Below are 20,881 nucleotides of genomic sequence, written 5' to 3' on the forward strand. Positions count from 1 at the left end.
AGAATCTCTGATCCAGATTGATTTGCATGCCTGAATGGGAACAGAGTCCTTTCTTTAGCCTTTTCATTTGGGCCAGAAATTATGTACAGCAGTTCTCACTGACGTCTTGAAGAATTACTGAGCACTCACTATTTTACAAAAACTGTGTTTGTGTAAATCAGTCTTATTTTAGATTCCTGTATTTTGGGAAAAACTATCAGAATTGCCAGAATTATCAAGGAGGAGGGTGCTTCTCCTGACTGACTGTAGTAAAAGATAACATTTTATTATGTTAAGGAAGTACTTACGTAGTTTTTCTAATTAATTTTTATAATTGAAAGTATAATTAATGTAATTATTTTAGATTATTTTGTATAATTATTATTAATTTATGTAGTTCTCTAGAAAAAATTATTTACTTGAACTTCTGAAAAACACTGGGAACTGGAAGGCAACTAGTCCCTGACACAATTTATCTCTTAAGATATTGTCCCACTGTATAAAAACTTTGAGGATGCTCTTTCTAGTAATGCATGGATAGACATGCATAAGCATCTAGAATACTGAGTTTGTTAAATTTTACTCTTTTCTTCTCAACATAAATTTATGTTCATATACATAACATTATTATCACAGTTTTGCATAAGTATTCAGCACATGATAAAGTATTTTCATTCCCCCTAGATCTGAGCACAGGTGAAACTGGCCATGAGCAAAATGATAATTAAACTTAAAATTTCTCTGGTACGTTCATGTCCTGGGTCATAGTTCCACCATTACTTACTTAATACCTTTCATGCTATCCAGTTCCCTGGCTATTTGTTTTGCTCTTTGCATCCTGCCAGCTCTTCTTCTGTAGATACTGCAGCATATACCATTGCTCCAGTCAGCCATCTCCAGTTGCTGCTTAGATACTGGTGTCAGTGGCTCACGAGGATAACAGTTCATAGCGCTCTGCTGCTCCATCAGTACAGATTACCCTCTGGAAACCCTGGTAAAACAAGCCCGTTTTACCATCTTTACTATTCTTGTTTTCTACCTTGCAAGTTTAAATCTAGCTGAGGTATGTAGTAAATGCACTAACTGTAGTACAGACAAATACTTAAAGCTCAGTAATAGTTTCAGGTAATTATAATGTGTATTTCTGTCTTCAATCTAAGAAAAAAAAGTACAGACATCCCATCAAAACTCCAGCTAAGTTGTTAGAAAATGCCAGATAAATTCGCAATCCAAAGGAGAAGAAAAGGGGGAAAAAGAACTTGTTGGCAGCAGACTTTTGTACATTACAGTCCTGGGCAGCAAATGCCTAAGTAGATTTTTTAAAAAGCTTGAAAAAAGTTGTCTATTGTCACCCAGGAAAAGAAAGTGTTTATTTAATGTCGTATGCCTCTTACCAAAATGAACAAGAATAATAATTTGTGTATCTAATCCTTTTCATTAACAGAAGGATTTCATGAGTGTAGAACTCAGTGGTGGGCGTATAAAAGTCAGCTACGATCTGGGTTCAGGTACAGCTTCTGTTATCAGCAACCAAAATCATAATGATGGCAAATGGAAATCTTTCACCCTGTCAAGAATTCAAAAGCAAGGTGAGTTCCTGTGGTGTCAACACCATGACTTTCCCAGTTACCTGTGCAGTACAGCTAACCATCTAATCATGGGGAAGATGTTGTGCAAAACTGCTGGAATTACAAAGTTCTAGTGATTTAGCAACTTCTTTTGCTTAGATTACAGGTGTGTTGAGTTGCATGTGAGTGACTGCACTGTCAAACAGGCCTTTTATGAACAGGTAGCTTAATTTTCAGGCATAATTCTGCTTTACAGTTGCATAAATTACATTCTGAAATGCTTCTGAGTGGGGAAAAAGGAAGCTTTTTCATCAGTTCCCTGATGATGTTCAAAATCATAAAACAAACCTGTGTGATTTTTGTTAGGACAGCAATAGCTTTCATGCTGTACAGTCCTCTCATGCTCAGCATATCCCAAAGCGCTTAAAAAAGCAATGACTTCAGTACTGATAGTATAGTACCTCAGTAGACAAACACAACTATTTTATATTCCCTAATGATATGCAGAGTGGCATGATCTGAATCTGCTTGGAAACAACTGGGATCATCTTCAAAAGTGCTACTAATTCTTTAACCTGTTACTGGTGCAAAATGTGAAATGGTGGCATTTGATAAGATCGCAGAGAATGCTGGCTATTGTGCTGGCAAAACCCTTTTTTTTGTTTGTTTTTAATCCAGTTATAGGACTGGTAGAACCTTCCGTGAGCCCAATTAATTTTATTTATGGCACCTGTGACATTCCCTGTGCCTTTGTATGCTGAAGTCTTACTGCATTCTGAATTTTCAGGGTCACCACGAGCCCCTGAACACACTCCTCCTCCTCCTCTGCCCCTTGCAGTGCCAGCTCTCTACCTGACCTTCGCATCTCAAACACAAACCCACTCTCTTGTCATTTGGCTGAAGCAGACTTGGGAGCCGGGACACTGGCCAAAAAACCTCAGAGCTCTCACTTGTAGATTTGCTGAACCTTTAGAGGAGGAATGCCTTGTTGCTAGCCAGTTATCTTAGTTCATACTTAACTCAGGAGGTATTGAGATAAAATATAATGTCACATAATTGTAATTTATTCATACCATTCAAACATATCATGTGCTTATAAAGAAGATACAGGTATAGAAATGAAAGGAAAATTAGTCTATTTACAGTAAGGTACAGCAGGAAAGTCTGTCCCCCATTCAATTCTCTTTCACTCCTGAAAACAGTAGTTCGGTTTCAGGTTTTGCACATTCCTTCTCTCTTTTAAGGCTTTTATTTAGTCGGCTGCTGCTACAAGAGACTCACCTGTGGGGAGAGCTTCTATCAGAGAACACTCTTCCTCCCACCTCCCATCGCTTCTGCCTCTCCACAGAGTATAGATTACCTCTTCTAGCCAGTCCTCCCTTTGAAATCTCCTAAGAGGTTGACAGGTCTTTCATCTCCAAACTTACTCTATTCCATCTTTAACCAGAAATCAGGCTGGTCACTTTTTAAATTAAAATAAAGGCTCATTTCATTCCTTAGGTATGTAGACTGGGGGCAGGGGGGAGTGTAGATTATAAGCAATCTCTTGCATTTAACTCTCTGAAGAAAAAAAAAAAGGAAGGAAGGAAGGAGGAAAGAAGGAAAGAACCCTTTCTTTGCATCCCTATGGTAGAATATCCCCTTCTTCCTTGGGGGCTGCTCAGCATTTTTCAGCGTCTTGTCTCTCTCATTGAGCTTTATATTCTGTATTAATCCATACATTAAAAATATACATGGAACAAGCATTTAAATGGGATGGTTGTATGTAGCATATCACTGACTCCGGATTGAGATTACACATGACAGCAACTGACTGCTTTGGGTTTGAAAGTGGTTTAGAGTGACTGAACACCAATCTCTAATGTTATTATTGTCATAACGACAATGCTTAACAAACTTTTACACTAAAAAAGTCCTGCTCAAGTGACAACCTTTGGACTGAAATCACAAGTTAGATGTAAAATGATCCTTGAATTTGTCCTGAAGTGTTAGCTCCAAATTACGTTGACACAAAGAACATACCAAGTTGAAACAGGTTTAGAAAATATATAAAAATAAAGCATACAGAACTGCTATAGCTTTTCAGGTTGTTATGGAAACAGAGGAAAGTGCGGGTCTCTTCCTCTGCCCATAATTGACAGTTTGGAAATCCAGCGTCTTAATTGCAAAATACAGACCTCCTTGCCTCTCCCCTCACCTGCTAACCCTCCAAATATTTCTCTGTTGGTTTCTTACACTAAGACATCATTGTTCCTGTCTGATATTTTGAAACTAATCTCAAATCTCTTCCAGCCAACATATCAATTGTAGACATAGACACCAATGAAGAAGAGACCATAGCAACAACTTCTACAGGCAGCCACTTTGGGCTCAACTTAAAAGGGCATGAGAAAATATATTTTGGGGGATTGCCAACCCTGAGAAATCTAAGGTAACGTGGCTCAAACCAATTTCTTTACCTTTGGTAAGGCGATGTAAATGCAGTGTAATCTTACTCTATTTCTCAAGTTCACTTGCAGTAAGTGAATGGTGAGTTCTCAAAGTACCCGACACTGCCACAGCAGACCAATGCTTTATTTACATATGTTGTGTATTTCAATGTATACCACGCAGCTCACATTACACAAATACAATGGAAATCGTGGTAAAGGTGCAGTACAGCTTTCTGATGCTGTGCAGAACTATGATGTGGCTGCCTTTATCTTTTTAAGTATTTTTTTATTTGATGAATAGAATTTGTGACTCCAAACTTACAGAAATGGCTCCATACCACCACAAAATTAAGCACAAGTGTTTACCTTGTGCATGAGTAGAAAAATTGAACTACAGACTACTCCGCACAGGATCAGTTAAATGGGTATGCATGTCTGCATAATCAGGGTCAGTATACTTTCAATAGTATAAAAATTTTGTGTTTAGATATCATTTAAAATTATTTGTAGACGTAAGTTCCTGGACTCCTTAGATTAAATTCCTCTGTATTCAGGAATTAAAGTATATGATTCAATACTCTTGATATATTTAATGTAAGTAGAATGAAATATGGCAATCTTTTCCCTTCAGAAGCCTGATCCTGAATTTCTTACTCAAATAAAATTCCCATTATTTATTTTTTAAATATCGCATATTATTCGTGATAAACTTTAAGTTAAGCTTTAATAAATTAAATAAATGGGATAACAGATACTTGAATTTAGTGACTGTATTGCACGGTTTTAAATAGACCAAAAATCTTACTTGTGGTTTAAATGAATATTCAGCAGTTTTGCAATGACAAGAACAAGAGAATTCTCCGCTACAATGAACAGATGAGCAACACAGAAACAAGCCCATTAATCTATGTCAGCTTTAGTTACATGGCATAATGACAGCCTTGAAGTGGTCTTGTGCACAAGGAACTGTTCTTGTGCACAAGGAACTGTTGTCATTAGTCTACATGCTGTTCTGCAACTAAAAGAAAGGACATATTTGTGAATTTATTAGGTTAGTAACTGACCTCTGATGTCAGATCACCCAGCAATAAAAAGATCTATTTTACTCATGAAATAGAACACTATATTATGTAATTGTGAAATCACACTAGTGCATAACAAAATGTCTAGAGCAATTATCTTCCAGCAAATCCTTTGTGGTTGCTTAGAAAATCAGTGTACCACAGCTACTTGGACCTGTGGTAACTGTTTTGCCTGCAGCTATGATTCATCAGTCACTGGGGCAAGATGAATGTTGTGGTAAATTAGAAACAAAAATAGTGAAAGGGGGATTAGGGCAAAGCTGAGCTACTGCAAACAATAGGCGCTGAGATACCCGTGACTTTGTAATTATCAGGTCGTGTCGGTTCTGCCACATTCTTCTACACGGTTTGCTTTTACTCACGGCCAAGTAGAGCAACAAATTATAAAAGCTCTCTGATATATTACATTTTAAGGTAGCTTTTTGCAGAGTAACCCTGTTAATTATTATAGCTTGATAATGTATATAGAATCTCACCATCCATAATGTGTTGTTTGTAAATGATGTGTATCTGCTTCACTGTGAAATATTTTGAACCTTGCTAATAAGTATCATTTGCTACAATTAATGTAATTTTGATTTTTTTTTTTCTTTCTCTCTCACCCTAGTATGAAAGCAAGGTAAAAATAATCAGATTACTTGCATGACTTGCATGTGTCTAGTAAGTGCAGCTTGAAAGCACAGGCGGCAATGCAGAAGCAGCGCGTGGGCAGTATTTATACCAGCTGTTACGCTAAGGCTGTTAATTCAGCGAGTTGCTCCTGCTGCAACAAGCAAAGCTGCTCCCAAGTGCTTAATACTGTCACCTTACATGCTGTGCACACACCTACACAAATGACTTTTATTTTCTTCACACAGCTGCTTACTTCAGCTGTGTTTGTTTATGAGACGGGAATGCCTCGGAAGCAAAGCTACGGCAAGCTGTATTGCCGAGTTTGGTTCTGACCTCCAGGCTGTAAGAGCAACATAGTCCCGGGTCAGGCGAGGAGCGCTGCACTCCGAGGCAGTGAAGTAGTTACTGAGGAGGGTATGAAAGCGAGGTGCAGATTTTTGTCAAATTTGCCACTTCTGAGTTTAAGAACGGGAGGATGGGGGGATGCACAGGGGAGGTCACCTATTTCTGACTGTGTTTTCAGTTTGCAACTATTTGTGTCCGTTACTTTTGCTTTGGTATGCTCAGATATGAACTGAACTTCACCATGTTTTGCAGCTTAATTCCTGGCTTGAATTAGAAAAATGCAACTTCACCCCTCCTCCCCCAATCCTGAGAAAGATTATTTCCTCCAAAGCTCCAGAAATCTTTGCTTGTGTTCCCTTGAAACTGATCATAGTTTGGCAAAACAAAAAGGCCAAGAATTTGTGCAAGATCTGAATGAACTTGGACCTTGTTTTGTATGTTTTGGAAGGGAACAAGGGAAAAAGGAAGTCTTTTAAGAAAACATCAAGCAAGTGTTCAATGGTTGCAAGGATGTAGAGTTCATACGGGTTGGGAATTATAACAGCAACTGCTTGTAACGGGGCAGCATGAGGGCAGTCTGTAACGGGGCAGGGCAGGAGGGGGGTAGGAACATGGATGGTTTCTGGATAGCAGAGACAGGGGACTATGGGCACTGCTGCTAATGACATGGCTAAACTGTTCTGCTGCTGGGAAAATGGGTCTATAAAGGAACTGGGGAAGAGCTAGGAAATAAAAAATCAAAAAGGAAAGGTGACCATAACTACATGACTATAAACAAAGCAGAATATGGATTATTTTAGTAAACCAGATGCTTACTTTAACTTATGCAGGGATGCTAATTTGCCAGAGAATACACCACGCTTGCTAGGATGGCTATAATGCAAAGAATGGCTTTCAGTACCAAAACATGCAGCTGAACAGTATCTGTGCAACATGTTTTTATTTTGTAATTAATGTTCTTTAAAATCTTTTCTTTCCTTCCAGGGAGCTGAAGTGTTTGGGTTTTTTTTTTCTCCCCACAAATCACTCCTTATTTATTTTCCAAATTCATTTTTCTTCCTTTGGGCTGTTCATATTATTCAGATATTCTACTAAGCACTCATGGGTAATATTGTGAGTGAATTCACTAGTGCTTTTTTTCTTTTTGGATTTACTCTCCATGGTATGAATGGAGAGTAATGGCAACTTTTTTTCTGAAATGACTTTATAAGGCTTTTCTTCTTGCAAGCCTGGTTCAGATGATGCCAGCAGTTATGGTCTCTGGTGTTCCCAGGCCTGGGAAATCATACTTTTGCATTCAAGCATGCTAGCTTTGGTGTTACTTTCAGGAGTTTTCTCATTTCTTCTGGCAACAAGCTGATAAGCCAAACCATGGAACTTTGCAATTCTATTACAATATTTTCCTGTCCTGGATGGATAGTCAGATTCTGTTACAAACCCAAGTGTTTTGTTTTCTTTAACTGCCTGAGAAAGTCAAATATATTGCTGTGTCACAAGAAAATATGCAGCAGTTTTCATAAGAAAGATACTGGGAATATAAAATACATAGAAAAGAAATGTCAGTCCACCTGAACATAAAGAATTCCTAAAGCATAAAAAAAAATCAAATGAAAATTTTTTTCTGTCTTTGACAAAGACTTTATCCAAAATGTTTGTATGCTGCTAAAGTTCCTCTTTCATTAGGATCTAGCATGCAAAAAGAAGAATGAAACATCTGTCTTCCAGTTAAGGTCTCTCCTTATTGTTATGATTTCCTAGCTTGCATCTTTCTGCTTTGCCTAAGGACCAACTACTTACTTATTTCATAGCTCACTGCATTTAAACACCAAAGGTGACAGCACTCCTTTACAAAAAAAAAAAAAAAAAGACTTGTCAATTGGAGATGAGATTAATCTACTGTTACGCCTTTGAGTGATGGAAGGCAGAGTGCAGTATGTGCTGATAGGTGGTAGAAGGCAAGATGTATTCATTTGAGTGTATGTGTGTATTTAAAAAAAAAACAAACAAGCATCTGTGCATCTGAAAGTGCATATGTGTGTGTCTGGCTGACTGTGTTCTACCTAAACTATATTTTTGAAAATACATTGTACTTCTAAATTTTTTTTAGGCCTGAAGTGAACTTAAAGAAATATACAGGTTGCCTCAAAGAGATCGAAATTTCAAGGACACCATATAATATATTGAGTAGTCCTGATTTTGTTGGTCTAACCAAAGGATGCACACTAGAGGTTAGTCTGACTTCCATGTATTTTGGTCTTAATGGGTATAAATGTTTTCTGGTTCCTGATTTTATGGCATAACATGTTAATTGTATAAGGCATATTCAGACACACATAGGGATCTAACCTGAAAATCAGAACAATTATATTTAAGAGAAGGAAAGATGAATGAGTCTGATCAGCAAGTAGACCAGTTTTCCAGATCCTAACTTCTTGGACAGTATCCCTGGAGAGTTGTGATATCCCTATCCCTAAAGGGTAGGATTTTCTGAAATGCTTAGCAACGGTCTAGCTTTGTTTCAGCTGACTAAAGTGGGAATTATTGACATTAATGAGGATAGAATTAGGCATTGACAATATTGCAAAAACCTTAAAAAATTTTGATGCACATAAAATCCAAGGATTTAAATTATTTTTTTTTAAATTGTTATTATAAAATCATTCACTACAGAAAACCTGAGCTACTTCGAAAATCACAGTATATTTGGGGGCAACTTAAACAAAGTCACCTTTAGGATAGGAACTGTAGAGCACTTACTGTTATGAGCTACCACTGAGCTGGAAGGCACATTTCTTACTGATCACTAAGAATGTGCAAAGTTTGTATCATTATTTTAACTTTAAATACAACTCAAGTTTTCAATTGTTGCTGCTTCTAATTAACAGGCTTTCAATGCATATAAAATTCAAGGAATCTGATCCTAAGTTTGAGAGAGACTACAGTAATTTTTCATGGAAAAGAAGAGTCTTCATATGTAAAAAAATATTTCCAGTGATGTTTGTCTCCCAGTAAATAGTTTGTATTTCTTCCCTGGAAATGTATGCTATTTAAGATAGTTTTGCAAGCAGATGTATGATCTAGAGTTCCATATCAGATACCACTACAGCAAATCCAAATGAGTTGTTGTAAAACAGATGCTGTCCAAACATTTTTCTCCAAAACATTGAAAATTTCCATTGAATGGTGACTGGAATCTAGCCAGGCCAAAATAAAGATGAGTACCCTCTTCTGCTGTCTTTATCGCTTCTATCTCTGGCCTTCATCAGAGCAAAAAAGTACACAACAATAGGACTCTCAGACAGGATATTAGGCCAGATGGATCTGTCATGAGATGTCCTTTTTTAAGTTTTCAGGTTTGTGACAAAGCTAAACTGTAAACAACCAGATTGCTCAAATGCTTTTAAATCTTACAAATTTGGGTTCAGCAAAAATTTTCTACAGAAGTTCATATTTGTTTGCATTTATGGTAGATTCTTTCCTGAACAGGAAAGAAGGATAGTTGTGTTGATTTTCTTCTGTTGCTATGAATCTTAGAAAGACCATTGTTTTTCATGTTATTTTGTAACTCTTGAGGTTTCAGAATTTGAAAACTTAATTGGATTAACCATTTCGTTGAGGAATTACATAAAATATCCTAATTGTACAAAACAGGATATGTAGGATAATTAAAAAGAAGTGAAGTAAAAGCAAAAGATAAAGACTGGACATACGCTCAATTATTTAAATGCCCTCAGATTTCAGAGAAAGGTGAACATCATCAGCAATGATTTTATCTAGCATAATCTATTATCTCTATACCTGAAAACAGTTCTACTGTACTGAAAAAATGCTGAGTTATTTTAGAAAAAGTCACTGTTTCTATAGACCGGTCTTCCCCGGCTGGAAGAATACAAGAATTGGCAGTGATTACAGAAAATCTTCAGGACTATGCACTGATTTATTATTTGCTTACATATTCTACTCTTTAAATTGTGTTAATGGCTACCAATGTCCAAAGAGCTGGGCCATGCGCAACGAGTGCTTCATTTATGAGCCGGAGTCATCAAGAAAGCAGTGGTGCTTAGTGAAGCAATAATGATGAAGTAATAATGACCGATTAATGGAAAGTATTTTCTAGGCACATTTGAGAAATAATAGAATCTAGTTCATGTTCGTATTGGCTGTTGTTATCTGTTGTATTGATTTAAAAGCAAAATCCCACTGTATTAACTCAATGGAAAACATTAGTATAAAAAAGCACCTGCGAGAAGCTATTTTTAATCCAAGAGGATATGCCGAAATAAGACTGGAAGTTTGCCTTCCTGTAAGACAGGATTCCAGAAATACTCTAATGATGCCAGATGTAAACAGGTAAATTAGTGTTTGCACAACACTTCAAGAAGTAAATTGCTTAATGTTTATTACTACTTTCCATCTCTTCACACTACTTCTATTTACATAGTTTATTATTTTAGTTAAGAAATCTTTCTGCATGTTCATACTCTTACTTTTAATCCTACTAATGCACTTTCCTGTCCTCTTCTTCCTACAGAACATTTATACGGTTAGCTTCCCCAAGCCAGGTTTTGTGGAACTGCAGCCTGTCTCCTTTGACGTGGGCACAGAAATCAACCTCTCCTTCAGCACCAAGAATGAGTCTGGGATCATCTTGTTTGGCACAAGTGGCACAGTTGTCCCCCCCAGGAGAAAGCGCAGGTACACTGGGAGGAAAGCTGCCCCTCTGAGGAGAAAGCGCAGACAGACGGGACAGGTACGAGGAACCTAGCAAAAGATAAAGAAAACCCACAATTTTACTGAACTTCTTCCACTTGGTTTGTTTCAAGACACTGTCAGATTTTTATACTTTCAGTGCTAGGGAATAAATTATTTCTAATGTTATCCTTTATCTGATGGAGAATCTGATAGAGGCTCAGAATTGGTTTTTTGCATTGGAGTAACTGTTTCTCTTAAAGATTTACAGTAGGCATCCATTGCTTGTTGCTAAACAAGAACAGATTTGTTTTTCTATCATACAGACACTTCCGTGTTGTTTTCTTCATCAAACCGAAATATTAGAGAATACTGCCCTTCACTCATTCTGATAAGCCCCTTGTTTGGGATCACTGCTGTGGGATATAAGACTTAAGAGTGCTCCAACCTCTCATGTTCTCCCATAAAATACAAATCTGCAGTATAAATCCTTTCTGAAGAAGAGGGTAGAGTCAGTCTGTTCAGAGGAAGTACCTACAGAGTCCAAGTGACTAACTGGTAAAAGTGTGATTGCTGTTAGAAATTATTCAAATCGTGATTAACTAAAACCTCACAGACAGACATACTACAACAGAGATAAACAGGATATTTTGGTGCTTTCTTTGTTCAGGACTTCTGGGAAATGGTATTTCATTATTCTCCTTCCTGCCTGTTTTGAAAGAGAGCTCTCGGTGACCTGGAGGAACACGCTCCAGGGACAGCACATTTTAATGGCTCACCCACATGACATTAACTTCAGGGTAGGGGCTCCTTTATCATTACCCAGCTCTTCAGGTCACAGAAGTGAGCATGACACTCATTGCTATAGTAACTGGAGGTTAGATCGTGAAATCCGCTACAACATGATATTGGTTGCTAGAGTAACTACTAGTGTGATTTGCCAGCCCTCCAAATGCAGAACTCATGCTGAGATCAATGGTATTCAGGGCTTGATGGGTTTAAGACCAGGCCTTGTGACAGCAAAAATCAGAAGAATTGTAGGTTAGAAGTCTCCATCCTTCCCTGCAAATAGGTATGCAGAGAGTTAGATCTTTTGATGAGGCTTTCCAGCATGACCTCATTTTACCCATTCCTCATTACAAAAATACAAGAGTCTGAATGTAGCAGCAGCAGCAGCAGAACTGAAACTACAGTATCTTGTCTATGGTGAGCAAATCAAAAACTGGTGTAAGAAAATAAAACATACGCACTAATGTAAAACTAAGTGAAATAATTTCTTTCCAAATGTAAATTACCTTCTTATACCAACATATACATTGCAGGCCTACTATGCAGTGTTCCTGAACAGAGGTCGACTAGAAGTACATATCTCCACTGGGGTACGGGATCCCCACAGAATCACCATCAAACCAGAAGCTGGCGAGTTTCACGACGGCAGAGCACACTCCATCCGGATAGAACGAGCTAAAGGGTAACAAATACCTAGTATTTGTTACTACAGACCACACAGCACAGCTAATTCAACAAAGCAAATGTACCGATGTCTTTAGCAACCCATGTAAATGCTTCTGCTGAGGCAAAGAATTTAGTGTAATTCCGTCCTTATCCAAAAATTTTTAGAAGTTAGTTTCTGACAGTGTTTATTATTCTACAGAGCTGAGTTTACATGCTTGCCTGTTTCTCCAGAGACCTGCATTTGTCTGTATTGGCATCTTAACCTTCTGGTTCTTGGCAAATATATTTTATTAATCAAATTTGTGGATGAGAAATACTGCTGCAGTGCAGTAAATCACCTTTTCAAGACATGTAGAAAAAGACCATTTTCAAAGTATATAAACAGCAACAGCACAGCAGCCTGTAGCCTTTTTGAGATGCCATGTGCTGGTGTATATACATGGGGTTAAGGTGGTGCCCAGTGAAATATGGTAAAACAATGAAGACACACAGTCCCAGGTAAATGGCAGTCACTCTTATTGCTGGAAAGCCATTGCAGTCCTTCTCAGACCATGTTGTTTTAAACAGAATTTCACTTAAATTCCTTTGCCCTTTCTCAGACATTGTAAAAAATGCTAATTACACTTCACCATTCAGAAAGTGATTAGAAACAGCACTACTGTAGTGTGTAGGACTCAGGCAGACAGTACTATTTATGGCCTGGAATAGCCTTTGTTCCAAGTAGGGATTGTTGTGGACATTTGGACATACAAATGTGTACATACTGTACAGACATTCAGTGGATTAGTGCACTGTGCACAATGTTGTTCTGTTTTGTTTTAAAAAAAAAAAATCAGAAAGAAGATGTGACATCCAGCATGTTACAAAATGTGCTTATCCAAACACACTGAACACCAGGCTTCACCCCCTTACCCCCACAATGCTGCAGCCTTCTTGAGCAACAATTCCTGTCTGTCTGGTCCTGGGGTGCCCTTCTGTCCTCTCTGTAATTTGCTTTGCTTTGCTTTGTCCTTTGTCAGTATAATTTTCTGACTGAATTTCTATTGTACCGTTAAAAAAACCCTTGTAAATAATGCCCTCAGACAGTATCTCTCCCCAGCTTCAATGACTAGTTCGAGGTAAAACTGTAAATTCTTTGAGAAAAAGTTATTTTGGAAATGGATGACTGCATTTTGTGAAACATTTTGTGTCACTGTGACAGAACACAAATATGCAGATGATAATAAGAAGCTCTAAACAACAAAGAAATTTCTTTTATGCAGTGTTATAGCAAGTACAGTAGCTTGACCTGTGAGAGTACATCAAGACACAATTGCTGTACAATGCCATCCAGTGATGATGCTTGTTCAGATGAAACCTCTGTGCTTTCAAAGTAGTTCTGTTACAAAACAAATTGTCTGAACTCTGCAGTTTCTGTAACCTGAAATGGATGTAAAAAGATATAAATTAAGATTAACCCCTCCTTTGCTCATCACAAACTCAACCTTTATTTGACTAAATATGAGGAACACCCTTTGAAAACACTTCAGAGAGATAATTGTCCATATAATTGCAAAGTATGTACTTTCTCTTCCAAGGTAATTATAGGATACTGTTGAAGGCTAATGCACATCATTGTATGGTTCTGCTTGGAGCCAAAATGTTTACTATGGTAATGGCTAAAGATGAGATGAAATATTGCATGCTGATGAAAATATTGACAATCAGTAGCCATGGCTAACATGCAGCAGCACAAAGGATAACTTGAGTCTTGACAGTCTGATTTGCCTACGCTGCCTCTGAAGGCAGTGGAGAGAAGTGTTCTCTCTGGGACACTTCACAGAACCTAAATTAATCTGTTGCTCTGAACTGCCCCCACAGAAATCTCTCTCCTGTTTCCATTGCTGAAGGGTCTGGGGAAATCCCAGAGATTATCCCAAAAGATAAGTCTTTTAATACCCACTTCCTCCAACCCTTTGAAAAATGAATCACTTTCTTACTCTACAGCTTTCTAGATCAAAAGAATCCATCCAAAACTATGAGGAAATTGGACATTTTGCATGTAGTACAACATCTAATTCAGGTGCTTAAGTCGCTATCCAGTTCTGTCTAGGACTTGTGTAAATAACAAAGCCAAGCGTTTTACATATGAAAACTGGCCTCTTGTCAATAAACATTTTCAATATTCAGTTGCTAACATTTGTAATCATTGTTAAGGAAGAGTATTGGAGTTCAATATAATTTTGCAGTTGAAAAAAGTGAGGTTATTTGCCAGAAACTGATTGTTTCTGATATGTCGTCAGGATGCTCAGTAATTCTGAAAAATCAAGCTACTTACTTACAGATACCCAACTTGGGTTTAGATAACTAATTGTAGTCAAAGATGCTTGAATAGTTAGGTCCTGGTCTTTAGCATGACTGTAAGATATTTGAAATAAAAACTGCACTTCATAAATCATACCAGAGTTTACCAGAGACACATACAGCTTTTTTTGTGGTCCTGATTCTCTCCTGGCTAAACTCTATTAAATATAGTCTAACAACATAAAGAAATTATGCCAACTAGCATTCTACATTCACCTTCAAAAACGCTGGCGTTCTTATCCATCCTTGCAACTCAGCTCACTTTGAGCTGGATTTGTTCAGAAGTTGAAGATTTTCTATGTTTCGTCAATGGTAAATTGTCCCAAAGACAGCAGTTAAATAATTGACTCTTGTTGCTATACCTTGTTATATATGTTACCCATCAAAATAATCCACTGTCTCTCAATTCAACAGCCCTTACATTAATGCTGCTTTCTCAGTAAATGCAACGTGTGGCTTGGCAAACTGGTTTTTCACTTTCTGTCCCCTTTACAATGTTTCCTTGTAAACGTGGTACAAACCCGCAACATTTGCATCTCAGTAGCTTTGACAGGCGAGAGCATTCAGCTTTTCTCTCACATTTGGATTCTTGCTTTTACCAGAATAATGCCCTTCACCATATTTACCCCTTTCCTCTTCGCTCATTTTCCCATGCTTTGACTTGGCTTGGTCAGCCAGTGGTGCTGTGCTTCAGAGGCTTCTACCTTCCTCTGTTCAACCTTAACAGTATCTTCCACGGGACTGCTTTGTCTTTAGCTTGTAGCATGTGCATTACCCGTGAGAATGAATTATAGCACTTGTATCAGTACATGGTGAACAATCAGCAATTTTCCTACTCTGCTGTCTCCCACAGAAGAAAGCTACCAGATCTTTTAAAAAGTCTACAGTATGTATCTGTGGTTGATTCTGCAATCAGAGCAGTCTGTAGCAGTGTTTGTCCCCCTGCAAGAAGATAATAACTTGTACAAACCAGGAAATAGGGAGCCCAGACAAAATGTGACCCCATGCTGTTCCCATCCTGCTGAGCACTGGATGATTATACCTACCATCACAGTGCAGCAGGCTGGGCCCTTACCAAGTCAGTGTTGCCATACTACAAACCGCCTCTCCGCAGCACGGCTTTGCTAAGCTCTGTCAGAGAGCTACCAAGGAAGCACAGCAGTAGCTGAAAACCTTCTAGTGGTTAATATGCATTTAATGTGAGCTGCTAATTACGTAATTTGGGTTGCTCAGTGTTATAGCTGGTGTAGGAGTAAATGGGGCCTGCCAAAGTGGTGATTTCAATACAAGTAATAACCAGAGTAAAATATGTATTTCTTTGCTTTCAAATCTTTTTCGCAGGATGTTCACTGTTCAAGTAGATGAAGACAAAGGCCAGACTCGGAGATTGCCAACAGACCAGCCCATCTCTGTTAAGAAACTCTTTGTGGGGGGTACTTCTTCTCAGTTTCAGACTGCACCTCTCAGAAACATACCACCATTTGAGGGCTGTATATGGAATCTTGTCATTAATGCCACGTAAGTCTCACCGATGCCAACAAATGTCCAGTTAATGAGGTCTGGTTAACTACCTTGGCTGCCAAAAGAAAATTCTTTATTGCAAGGAATCATACTAACAGCAAATCCTAGAATATGATCTGTTTTCTTAATATGCCCTTCCTTTTTTTGTCTACAATATATGCTCCATAGGCTATGCAATTAATGAACTGTTTTACAGACAAGCCAACAACTGTCTATTTACCCATAAAATCAGAGAAATTCAACCGTAATGCTGCAGTAAGACTTGCCTCAGTGATATGGTGTACTATAACACTTTATTTTAAGTAAGGCTGACCTCCAAGAGTATACAAATTCTGAGAACCACCATGGGAATTAATTTGCTTTGTGGAAAGCGCATGCTGCAGTAATCTGGGAGGAACATTTAAGTAAAAAGAACGGGAATGGTGAACAAAGCAAAATCTCTATAGAAAGTTCCCATCTAAATCTTTCTTTCACATAACTGAAGTACCTAAATTAGGATCTCATCACCCCACACTCCATCAGTGTACATCAGAGAGAAGGACTTCTCCGCAGTGTGATTCAGCCTACCTAGGCTGGTAAAGCTTGCCAAAGAGGATGCCCGTCTCTCTGCGCTGACTGCAGGAAGGAAAGCCAATGGTGCCTATCACCTCTAATTTATGCGTCCCACTTCTGTACCTAAAACAGATGGGATGAATCCTGGCTCTTGTGTCCTGTGAAGTGGAATGACACTGCAGCATATAGCTATTCTTTATAAATGGGTGGTAAAAAGGCAGAAAAACTAATAACAGACATCAATTTCTTTGTGTGTTCTCAGCCCCATGGACTTTGCTCAACCCGTGTCCTTTGAAAATGCAGATATTGGCCGATGTCCCTCTCTAGAACCAGAGGTTAGGCCACCTGAGGATGAAGATAAACTAAGCCACACAACAGTCGTGATCCAACCTGAACCAGACACTAATGGGGAGAAAGAAAGACCAAGGACTCCTCCTGCTTCCCCTCCTCCTCCAACACCATCTCTATCTTCAGCACTTGTAAGTGTAAATCACTTCACTCAGGTAAAGTTTGAAAAATTTCTTTATCCAGGCAAAATTGAAAAGCTAGACATCAAGAATAATGAAGTAATTTGCCACATAGTGGCACAGTAACAATTCAGCATGATATTGTAAAGGGAACACCTTGTTGCAGGTCAGTAAAACCTGTGGATCATGGAAAACTGGCTGATGTCATTTGCTTGGATTATCACAACAGTAATTAAAAGAATGGTATAGCAGTAGAATTCCCTTTGGCTTGCACGCTTAGCCCTAAACCCTTGCACTTCAGGATGTAAGCCAAGCAACATCCGATCAGGGTTGGAAGGGAAATTTTCCTATGGGAAATGCACCTCACGATGATATTCCTTGTGCCGTTCTCTGAAGCACATGATAACAGCCATGTCAGTGACAGGATGAAGAAACAGGTAAACCAGAGAGGTCTGTTTGATATGGCAATTCCTCCACTGCTATTTTATAACTTTAGTCAGGAGACTTACGAACTTAAGAACTGAAACCCCAGTCACTACTAAATTGAGCTCAACTGTTGTTGCCGGAAATCTTAAATAGCTAAATAGCGGCAAGCAGTCTTATACAATGAAATTTAAGAAGAAACTTCTTGTGTCACAAGTGTAGCAGTTTTACAAGTTGATGCAACATTTTACTGTCCAGAAAAGATATGTTTAGATATCTGAATATTAAACTGAATAATATATCCACTGGAAGATACTTGGGGGGGGGGATCCTTTGCATTTTGTTACACCTGCATACAGCCCACAGGTTTATTCAGGATATAGTTCAGTATGGGTGAGGTTTCCAATCAGTGTGAAAAGACTGCACATTTCCCAGTTAGGAGCCTATTTACACTACCATAATTTACACTACCATAGTAAGACAGTTTTGACAAGTTAACAACTGGAATATCTAACTTCCCTTTTTATATATATCAAATACAAAAGAGTCAGTAATTTTGACAGTTTTTATTCCAGATTGGTTTCATAAGATCTTTTAACCGCCTTCATTCCCATTTTACACCTCCTCACTGACACAGCATTACAGAACACTGAGTTTGTTTGTATTGGATATTTCTGTGTGACCCAGATATTAAGATTATCAATTAATTGCATGAAGACAAAAAAAAAAAAAAAAAAGAGTTGTGATTTTCAGTGACTCATTTGGCTGTAAGTCTGTCAGAGACAAAGGCACCTGAATTCATTGCCACAGTCACTCACTGTTACCTGACTCATTTTCAGAATTCATATCTGGTTTTCCTTGGACATAGGTAGGATTTCTAACAATGTTTTCCTACAAAAAAGGGTACAAAAATTGGGCCAAAACCCCTAACTCATTAAGGTTAATTTCATATTTGAGATTCATGGCCACCTTCATTGGCCAGGTACACATGGCACAGCTTTATCTAGGACTTGCCAGGCACTACTGAAGTCTCCACAGCAGATGCTGTGTACCTGCAAATGGGAGCCTGGGGTTCAAGATAGGCAAGCTCCATCTTAGTTATTACCCTGCCCCGAGCCCCAGAATTATATGTATCGGCCTTTTAATGCTCTAGGGCAGCATTTTTGATTCATTCCCACAAGGTGGAGTAGTTGTAACACGAGGGCTCCCATGCATCTTTCTGTTTGGAGTTGAAAGTAAGCAAATTGCAGTATAGTAAGGCTACCATAGAAAGATAAGGAAGCAGGCAACAGCAAGGTAAAAAGTTATCCAGTTTAATGCTCACTGTTGTGAAAAGAGTGCAGTCATATTATCCCTTGATCAAGCATTATAAACAAAATAAAAAAACACAGAAGCACATAAGAGAGCAAGTGCACACTTTCTAAGACTCTAAGCACTAACTTTTAAATAGCAAAATTGAGAGGAATAGATCTACTCATTAATACCAGAAACTAGTCCCATTGTAACTAGGTGAGTTTTGTATATCACATATCTAGAGTTGTGATACAGGAGTTCAAAATAAAAATCTAAATAAAACACCATTACTCCAATTTCTCTCTTGGAAAAAATGAAACCATTTTAGTATTCTGAAGACTGGAATGTATTTTAAATAAGGCAAGCTTTTGGATAGCTTTTATGTACATCTAAGTAAGTTCTCCAAAGTATCTTCCTGGGGAATGTTGCAACAAAGCAAGTAACTACCGTCTAATAATGAGATAGCACTCATATGACAGTTGATTACATAGAAGCTCAGTGTAGAAGGACTATATATGGAAAAGATACAGCAGAAAAATTATTTCCACGTACTAGGCTTAAATAAGGTATCCGTTCTACTTAAGTCCTTTTAGGACCTTTTTTATCTCTATTATCCATCTGGATCTAAAAGGGGAGGGGAGTTTAATCCCAAATGAAAAAAAAAAACCTACCCTCTACTAAAGGCAAGACAAGATCTAGAAGTAGGACAGTTGGGACATACACTGGTCACCAGCCTGCTGCTGCTGCTTGCTACGGATGCCACAATGTTTCTCAACATTGGGTAACTGCTGCTTCTGCCTCATGTTATTCACTGCTTCTCAGGATTCGCTTCCCACTGAAATGAAGAGCGCCCGCATTACTTCTGCATTTGACTCCATGACGGTATCTTCCACTATTTCTCTGTGCATTACTTCATTGTTTTATTAACACTATTCAGTGAACCGTGGGGACTGCTTCAGTGGTGCTCCCTTTTTCCCCTAATTACTTTCTTTGTAATTGCTAATACAGCATTGTTTGTAGAGAATGTGTGACAGTCCACCAGTGGGCTTTTCTGTTTTTCATTTCCACTGTGATACACACCTAGCTTCTTGATGTACCAGTCAAGTCCCTGACATCTGACAAGACTGAAGTAAAGTGCAGCTGAAGAGTTCAGTCTTGAGGCTCTGAGGTAATATAGGAGATTATTAAGCAGCCAGATTTAAACCCAGGACACCTTAAGGCCATTACTGAAAAAACAAAGCTGGGATATTTTAATATAGACTGATGATCCATGCTTAGTTCACAGTCTTGTGAAGGCTGTAAAGCTGGCTGTCCTTAGATGAAGTGAAAGCAGACACAGACTTTTGAATAAAACCTGGAAGTTTTTTAAGCATGTCCTACTGATTTTTTTCTTCCTTTTACTGACATTTCCACATCAACCTAATGAATGTTCACTATTATCGATCAGTATTTATCAGTAAATAATCAGTGTATGCTTGCTATGATTCCAACCATCACGGTGTGTTTGGCACTCTCCCCCACTCCTTGCCTTTCCTTACAGTCCTCCTGCTGGGATGAAGAAAAACTGCACTGTTTGCTGATGCTGGGGAGCAGCAAGTGTCAGGGCCAGATCCTTTACTAACATATACCCGCCTAAGATTGAATTTACTGTCAGAATATGTCCTTTTACCATGTAATATGTAAAAGCGTGCCACAGAAAGGTATGTGTTAGTGCATTTTCCAATTCTTTCCTGTTGTTCCAGTACCAGTAGTTAGTCCCCATCATCAAATTTTAGCAAGCCCAAATGCTATTGAAAGTATTATATACACAGTATTAACATAGTTGTTAAACTTCTCGATAAACCTGTAAAGCTTAAAATCATTAGAAACTTTACCCAGCATTATGGGAATACGATTTTTTTTTTTCCTATTTGATGATCACTGGAAGACTGCTATCACACATTCATAACTTTGTTTGGTACTGCTGAATTTCCCCCAGTTTTTCCCTCCATTGCACATTGATGTGTACTTGTCGTAATGCATGGTGTTCTACTCTGTCATATTCAAACCAGAGCATTCATTGTGGAAAAGTAATTTTTAGAAGTGCTCTATACTGTTGTGAAGATTTTTGTGACGTGTGA

The 20,881-nt window shown here is 38.3% G+C and overlaps 1 protein-coding gene across 3 annotated transcripts in view; it reads left to right on the forward strand.

Moving 5' to 3' along the window:
- LAMA2 (laminin subunit alpha 2) overlaps window positions 1–20,881 on the forward strand; it is a 389,998-nt gene that overhangs the window by 353,164 nt on the left and 15,953 nt on the right. For all 3 annotated transcript variants that reach the window (XM_076333575.1, XM_076333576.1, XM_076333577.1), the window contains 7 exons: window positions 1,424–1,568; window positions 3,840–3,978; window positions 8,126–8,246; window positions 10,550–10,768; window positions 12,030–12,178; window positions 15,847–16,023; window positions 16,841–17,057. In XM_076333575.1, the coding sequence (XP_076189690.1) occupies window positions 1,424–1,568; window positions 3,840–3,978; window positions 8,126–8,246; window positions 10,550–10,768; window positions 12,030–12,178; window positions 15,847–16,023; window positions 16,841–17,057 (1,167 nt within the window). The remainder of the gene's footprint in view (window positions 1–1,423; window positions 1,569–3,839; window positions 3,979–8,125; window positions 8,247–10,549; window positions 10,769–12,029; window positions 12,179–15,846; window positions 16,024–16,840; window positions 17,058–20,881) is intronic.

The sequence above is a fragment of the Aptenodytes patagonicus genome, chromosome 3, assembly GCF_965638725.1.
Source record: "Aptenodytes patagonicus chromosome 3, bAptPat1.pri.cur, whole genome shotgun sequence".
Lineage (NCBI taxonomy): Eukaryota > Metazoa > Chordata > Aves > Sphenisciformes > Spheniscidae > Aptenodytes > Aptenodytes patagonicus.